Source organism: Chanos chanos, chromosome 1 (genome assembly GCF_902362185.1).
Source record: "Chanos chanos chromosome 1, fChaCha1.1, whole genome shotgun sequence".
NCBI lineage: Eukaryota > Metazoa > Chordata > Actinopteri > Gonorynchiformes > Chanidae > Chanos > Chanos chanos.
This window is the reverse complement of record NC_044495.1, coordinates 56,566,294-56,573,793: the sequence shown is the minus strand read 5'-3', so window position 1 is coordinate 56,573,793 and position 7,500 is coordinate 56,566,294. Positions and strand designations below refer to the sequence as shown.

Genomic DNA, 7,500 nt, shown 5'->3' with positions numbered 1-7,500 from the left:
GGAGGCGAGGCCTTGGGGTAAATCTCACTGCTCATTTCTCTTCCAAGTCTGTAAAAAGTCACACTTGACTGTTCTATTTCAAAAAATAGCCCAGACTGCACCACATTTTTGTCTGTGAATACTCTCCTCTCCCTCCTCCCCCCCCGTCTCACAGTTCCCAGCTGCACTCAATATCTGAACTGCAGTGAATAAAGGAAGCAAGGTTGCAGCTCAGTGACTCATTCCAACAGCCAATGGCAACCAGTAGAGATAATGAGCATGGTATAGACGTGTGTGTGTGGTGTGTGTGTGTGTGCGTGTGTGGTGTGTGTGGTGTGTGTGTGCGTGTGTGTGTTCGTATGCATGTGTGTGTGCACGTGAGAGAGAGTGTGTAAATCAGTATTGAACTCATGGTAGATGAGGTATATATGCAAACATGCAGAGATCTGAGGCACTTTAAGCAACAATATCCCCTCCCCCCTTTTTTTCCAAAATAAAAGTCCCCTCCGAAACGTCCTTCATTTCCTGTTACCGCCCATCTTTCATACTAAACGACGCACATGGCTGGTTCACATAAAACAAACCCACCGTCACTTATCATCCCCTGAACTCCCTATACTTCCTCATTTCTCCTTCAATCACATCTTTTCCTAAAGCTCTACTGGTCTACGTGCCATCCCGCGCCCCCGAACTCTGACCTCTCCTCCCCACCGGACGTGTCCTGGGTGACGGCTCAGGTGATGAGAACAGAGGCTGAGAGATGTGTAAATTCAAAGCAAAAAGCCCATGAGATAACTCTCTCTGGGTAAGAGATCACGAGGAAACAGACAATTTCACACTGCAGTGTTCTCCCTGTATCCACATGAAGGTTTTTATATATATATATATACACATTCTTAAAGAAAAGGACAACGAGGCAAGCAGCCAAGCAGGTTTCAGATTAACAGACCTGGCCACACTGCAGTCAATTAGACGACAGTTTGAAGATTCGCCTCCTGCTCTTTTCCTCTTTCGGTTTCTTTGTACAGAATCAATATGTTGGTTCTATTACGCTCTGCCATACAATTCCAGACAGGCTTTTAATGCATCACATGGATTAATGTACTTTTGCGTCATAAGTTAAATGTTAGGCTCCGTTATATATCAAACTTATAAGATCTTATTTCTGAGATGTTTTCTGAGATTTACAATTTTTCAGGGAAAAAAAAAAAAACAACACACCCTTTTCGCTCTGTCAAAAAATGATGTATTGAGATACATTAACTCATTTAACCAGAGGGAGCTCTTGTTGGTCTGGAAGCCGAACTTAATGAGTCTTTCACAACAAATGCAAAAATGGTAAGAACGGAGTACACGGGGGGGGAAAAAAAAAAAAAAGAAAGAAAACGAAAGAAAGCCAAAATCAAAAGAAATTAACCTAGGACGAAATGCGTTTATGAATTGGGTTGATTCTGAAGAATGCCAACCGCGACAGCGTGCACTAGGCCAGACGGGAGGGGGGATGGGGTAAGGAGGTTGGGTGGGGTGGGGTGGGGCTTTGGGGTGAGGGTGGGAAGAGAGGAGGGGGGGGCGGGATTTGGGAGGGGGAGGGGGGTGCAGAAACGGCCCCGGGCACCCCGAGCATCTTACCATCACAGGCGCCGTTGGCCCCGATCGAGCCGGCCTCTGGCATCCCCGTATCACAAGAAATTTGACGCATGATTATCGCGTTTATGAAGTTGGCCGCTGTCATGGTGGTCTTACCGAGTGCTCGCAGCTCTTGTTCCTGTGCGGACATCGCTTTGCTTTGACTCTTTTCCCTACTTGGCACACAGACGCCTTCGCCGCGCCCTGGCGCGGGGCCCGCGCTCCCCTCCGCACCCAGCAGGGGGTGCCCTCGCCCCATCTGGAGCCCCATGTTGGCTCCGGGGCCCTGGCCGTAGGACGCGGGGTATCCCCCTCCTCCCGCGTTGGGACTGGCCAGTTTGGGGTCGGACTTGCTGGAGGAGGAAGAGGACAGGTCCTGGGAGTGTTTGGGCAAACCTCCGCGTCCCTGGCTCTTGCCCCCCTCCTGGCTGACGTCCTTAGCCCCGCTAGGGTCCACGCCTGTCGGATAAGCTTCACAAGGCGGTCCTGCCCTGGGGAGGTAGCCCTGGTAGCGTGAGGAGCCTGGTGGCATAGACCTGGGGGCAAACAGAAAACACCTGAATTAAAAAAAAATCTCACCCACGCAAACAGTACTACACATAGTACAATGCTGCACACAGGAACTACAGTGTACATTTTTTTCACTGAGTGTGGTCACTCAGTCAGAGCAGGACGGACATGTTGAGTGGTTCAGGTCCAGTCTTACCGTAGCACAGAGGAAGTGCTGTGGTCAGGGACGGGCAGACTCCTGCTGCCAGTGTTGTGGAGGACGCTGGGTCTCTGCTGAAGGTTGTCTTGAGGGCGGGGGGACAGGGGGGAGTGCTGGTGGCTGTAGGGGTGGGACGGAGGTCGAGAGCTGCTGCTATTACTGCCACTGCCCACGCTCTGTTCTGCTGCCCCTACAGAGCACAGGACACACAGAGAGACACTTCAGTTAATACACACACTCCATACATACCGCAAACACACAACACTTATCCATACACAGGAATCTATACATACCATAAACACACAACACATAGTAATCTATATATACGTCAAAAACACAGTGCTAATCAATACATCCATTCTATATATACCACAAACACACAACACTTATCAATACACAGTATTCTAAACATACTGCAGTTTTCTATACATACTGCAAAAACACAATACTAATCAATACACCCATTCTATACATACCACAAACACACAACTCTAAAAACAACAAACATTCAAACATGCCGCAAATACACAACGCTAAATGTATATATACACACGCACGAGATAAAAAACTACATGCAATTCTATTATGTGTCTATCCTGAAGAGGGGGAAAAAAAGTGTCCACAGACCTGGTCTCCATATAGGAGCATGTTCCACGTTGCCATGGCTCAGAGGTTTCTCTCTCTCTCTGTCTCGATCTCTCTCTCTCTCCCTGTCTCGCTCCCGTTCCCTCTCCCGATCTCGTTCTCTCTCCCTCTCCCTCTCCCGATCTCGTTCCCTCTCCCTCTCCCTCTCCCGATCTCTCTCCCGTTCCCTCTCCCGGTCTCGCTCTCTGTCTCGCTCTCTCTCGCGCTCGCGCTCTCTCTCCCGCTCCGATGACGCGCCGGATCCCGTGAGCTTGCTCATGTGCGAGGCACCAACTATTAGTGAGAAGACAGAGAGGAAAACGACGTCGCGTGAGCGAGTGTGTTTGCGTGTTCTTGGATGCATGTTTGTGTTTTAGGAATAAAAAGAAGGGAAAGGTTTTGTAGTGTGTGTGTGTGTGTGTGTGTGTGATACCTGGGGAGATGGGAGAGGTGGTGTAAGCACGGCTGGGGAAAGTGCTGGGTGTCCCTGGCATGTATGTGATGCGGTCCATAGGAGGGGCAGAGGCTCCTAGAGAGCGGGAAAAAGAGCAGGCAAGAGAGAGAGAGAGAGAGAGAGAGAGAGAGGGAAAAATAAGCATGGGCTTTCAGGTACTGACAGAAAGAGTGTATAGACCTTACGAGTCCAGCTTACATGCTAAGGCTTTCATTACAGTCATTATAAAACGGCCAGTGAGAATTCAGTTCACATATACACACGCTGTGTGTGTGTGTGTGTGTGTGTGTGTGTGTTTTACCCCTCTGTGCTGGTGAGTAAAGCAGAGTTTGCACTTGTGTGTGTGCCCATGTGTTTGTGCATGGGTGGGTGTGTATGCATGTGTGTGTATACAGATGTACACATCTTACTTCTCTGTGCTGGTGAGTAGGGCAGGGTAAGAGGCTGTGGCTGTGTGTGTGCGTGTGCGCGAGTGGGAGTGTGTGTGCGTGTCTTACCTCTCTGTGCTGGTGAGTAGGGCAGGGTAAGAGGCTGTGGCTGTGTGTGTGCGTGTGCATGTGCGCGAGTGGGAGTGTGTGTGCGTGTCTTACCTCTCTGTGCTGGTGAGTAGGGCAGGGTAAGAGGCTGTGGCTGTGTGTGTGCGTGTGTGCGTGCGCGTGCGCGAGTGGGAGTGGGAGTGTGTGTGCGTGTCTTACCTCTCTGTGCTGATGAGTAGGGTAGGGTAAGAGCTGGGTCTCGGGGTGACAGCCCTCTCAGTAGGTCAGGTCTTTGGGCAGCCATGGCAGCCGCGGCAGGCCACTGGTGCATCTGCTGGGAGGTGATGTAGTCAGTGAAGAGTGTGTGTCTGTTCTCCAGGGCAGCCGTGTCTGGGAATCCCCGGATAAGATAAGGCGAATAAGGGTGAGGGTAACCCGGGGCAGGGGCGAGGTGCCTCGGCAGATAGTACGCTGGGGACAGGAGAGGAGAAGAGAGGAGAGGAGAGGAGAGGAGAGGAGAGGAGAAGAAAGGAGAGGAGAGGAGAGGAGAGGAGAGGAGAGGAGAGGAGAGGAGAAGAGAAAAGAAGAGAAGAGAAGAGAAGAGAAGAGAAGAGAAGAGAAGAGAAGAGAAGAGAAGAGAAGAGAAGAGAGGAGAAGAGAAGAGAAGAGAAGAGAGGAGAGGAGAGGAGAGGAGAGGAGAAGAGAGGAGAAGAGAGGAGAAGAGAGGAGAGGAGAAGAGAGGAGAAGAGAGGAGAGGCGAGGCAAAACAGATTAGACGATGATGTGGTTTGTGCTTTTTATCAGAGACAACTGGTACACCATGCAAAATAAACATCATGTTTTAAAAAAGAGCTTCATACTGGCTCTATAAGTCTGACACATCTCAGATAAATGGTTCGTGTGAGTTTAGGAGAGGGTGTGTGTGTGTGTGCACGCGAGTGAGAGAGAGATACCTGGGTCTATGGGGATGCCCCGGGGCAGCGTGGCAGGGTCAAAGGGCAGGGGAATCTGACTGCGGTACACGTCAGCGCCCAGGCCCTGCACCAGTCGCTCGTACGAGGTCAGTGTGGCAGGGTGCTCGGCCACGCCTGTCAGAGGAGACTTAGTGGAGCTCATCTCACGCGGGGTCGGAGTGGCCTTCCTCTCCTGCTGCTGCCCTTTACTGGAGCCTGACAGGGGGAGAGAGTCAATAAAATCAACACATTTCATTTAAAGTAATTCATATATTTCAGTGTTCCTGAAGCAGACGCTGACCTGGGCAACGAAAACATAAAAATATTCAAAAATGCCATACGCCATATCGAGAGTCAAGTACATTCAAACACAAGTAAATTTCACAAGTACATTTCAATTTATTATGTATCAGCGAATGCTTTCCATTTGAAAATCTGTAGTTTGCACAGTATTACATTTCACCGATACAGCACTTTCACCGAGCATCGAACGCTGACGCCTGCATAACTAAATACCCGTCGCTGTACTGTGTAGATACCAAATCTCAGTGATGGTACACTCAGGCTTTACTGTCCAGCCCTGTGTTGCGTTGCGTTAAGTGCTGTAAGACAGTTCACTTGCACTGTGTTACCTCATCCCCCGTGAGACACTAATGCATCTAATTCTCTATGCTACACTGTGCATCCGCGCGGTGTGTAACGGGACTGTGCTCGGTACCTTCGTGCGGCCGTTGGCCAGACTCTCGTCCGGACAGGGGGGAGCTGCGGTGAGACCCTCCTGGGTAGCTGCTCCTCAGGGAGCCCTTGTGTTCGTCGTACCCCACGGGACTGTGGTGGGCTTTGGCACCTTGCTCCGGTCCCAAGGCCAGGGGAGACGCGCGGGCCAGGGAGCTGGAGGTGCTGACCACCGCGCTGGGCCTTCCTTTGGGCGCCGAATCCTCGAAGCGGCCCCTCTCGGCTCCTCTGTGGTCCAGGTGAGGAGGGAGGCCGGAATAGGGGCGAGGGGAGCTGGCCATGATGGAGCGGACGTCGTGACGCTTGACGGGCTCCTGTTTAAGGGGAGTCCCCTGGTGTGTGGTCAGGACAGAGAAGAAACCAGTCAGTAATGAGGCGCAGACAGAGAGAGAGAGAGAGAGAGAGAGAGAAAAACCAGCAAGACATACATCACGTATTACATGACAGCTCTATCTAATGAAGATCTCTAAAGATCTACAGGGCTCAAGGCTTTCAGAGAGACTACTATGCCGCCACCTTCAGTTTACTGTTAACGGATTATAATTTAAGACGTGTCCGTGATTGGACGGTTGCTGAGGTAACTGGCTGTGGTTACCTGGGTGATGGAGCCCTCCTTGGAGGGCTTGCCCATCATCACGCCTTCGGGCACGTGAGGGATGAGGTGGATGGAGCGCCCGGGTTCTTTGACCGTGGGCACCATGCTCTCGTGGCCGCGGGCCTTCAGGGCGTCGGGGGGCAGAGCGGAGCCGCGAGGGGAGGGCGACCCCTCCGTCTTCATCTGTTTGGCCTCTCGTCTCATGTACTCATCCTGGGCATCGACGTGACGCGGGATGCCTGCGGGAGACAGGAGAGATACAGAATGTAAAAGTGCCATTTTAAGTAAGATTTCTTGAAAGAGAAGAGCCAAAATCACATGGGGGGTGTGTGTGTGTGTGTGTGTGTGAGGGTGTATGTCTGTGTGTGTGTGTGTGTGTGTATGTGTGTGCGTGTGCCGGCATGTGTGTGCGTGCGTGTATGTCAGTCTGTGTGTGTGTAAATGTCTCTGTGTGTAAGTATGTCTGTGTGTGTGTGTGTGTGTGCATGTGTGTGTGCGTGTGCGCGTGCATGCATGTATGTCTGTCTGTGTGTGTATATGTCTCTGCGTGTAAGTATGTCTCTGTGCGTGTGTGTGTGTGTGTGTGCGTGTGTATGTCTGTCTGTGTGTGTATATGTCTCTGTGTGTGTATATGTCTCTGTGTGTGCGTGTGTGTGTGTGTGTGTGTGTGTGTGTGTGTGCGTGCGTGTGTGTGCGTGCGTGTGTGTGTAAGGATGTTATTTACTCTGTGTCAGAGGTGGAGAGGTGTAATTAAACTCACCCTGTGAGATGGAGCCACGGATGTGATGTTGATGTGGACTGTCCCTCTCCTGAGGCAAAGCTCTGCTTATCAAACCTGTTGGGAGAGAGAGGGAAGCAGGGATGAACGAGGGAAAGAGTGAAAAGGTGAAATAAACAGATGGAAAAAAAAAACCCCGTAACGGTGTCGGGTTCATTAAAGGAGCGAAAGCTTTAAAAGTTTACTGTTAAAGTTTTGATTGCCGCTTTCCCCACTGTTGTCCATTTAACCTCACACTCACCCTCACAGTTGGCAGCAGACAGAGAATCCCTCATGGGCAGCATTCGGCCAATCCCGCCTTCCATGACGTCATAGGTGCGTTTGACCCCCAGGATCTCTCCTCTACCCTCCTCCTTGGGGGTCTGCCCTCCTGCGTGTGTCAAACAAAGCACAACCACCAATCAGAATGATCAGAATGAAGACAGGCTCCGTTTGGACTCGAATGTACAATGTGCATGGGTCTAAGTACCTGTGTGAGTCTATGACTGAATGAATGCGTGTCTAAATGTGTGTGTGTGTGTGTGTGTGTGTGCGTTCACTCACGGTCGTAGGTCAGGATGTGTCCACTGAT

The 7,500-nt window shown here is 51.0% G+C and overlaps 1 protein-coding gene across 1 annotated transcript in view; it reads right to left on the bottom strand.

The window, feature by feature from the left end:
- The window catches only part of ncor2 (nuclear receptor corepressor 2), an 86,698-nt gene that overhangs the window by 4,581 nt on the left and 74,617 nt on the right, over positions 1 to 7,500 (bottom strand). The window contains exons 29-40 of the mRNA XM_030768380.1: positions 7,473 to 7,500; positions 7,171 to 7,299; positions 6,912 to 6,986; positions 6,152 to 6,390; positions 5,540 to 5,888; positions 4,822 to 5,037; positions 4,088 to 4,339; positions 3,372 to 3,467; positions 3,154 to 3,232; positions 2,942 to 3,096; positions 2,312 to 2,504; positions 1,723 to 2,141 (exon numbers count right to left, since the gene is read on the bottom strand). The exon at positions 7,473 to 7,500 is cut by the window's right edge and continues 120 nt beyond it. Coding sequence (XP_030624240.1) covers positions 1,723 to 2,141; positions 2,312 to 2,504; positions 2,942 to 3,096; positions 3,154 to 3,232; positions 3,372 to 3,467; positions 4,088 to 4,339; positions 4,822 to 5,037; positions 5,540 to 5,888; positions 6,152 to 6,390; positions 6,912 to 6,986; positions 7,171 to 7,299; positions 7,473 to 7,500 — 2,230 coding nt within the window. The remainder of the gene's footprint in view (positions 1 to 1,722; positions 2,142 to 2,311; positions 2,505 to 2,941; positions 3,097 to 3,153; positions 3,233 to 3,371; positions 3,468 to 4,087; positions 4,340 to 4,821; positions 5,038 to 5,539; positions 5,889 to 6,151; positions 6,391 to 6,911; positions 6,987 to 7,170; positions 7,300 to 7,472) is intronic.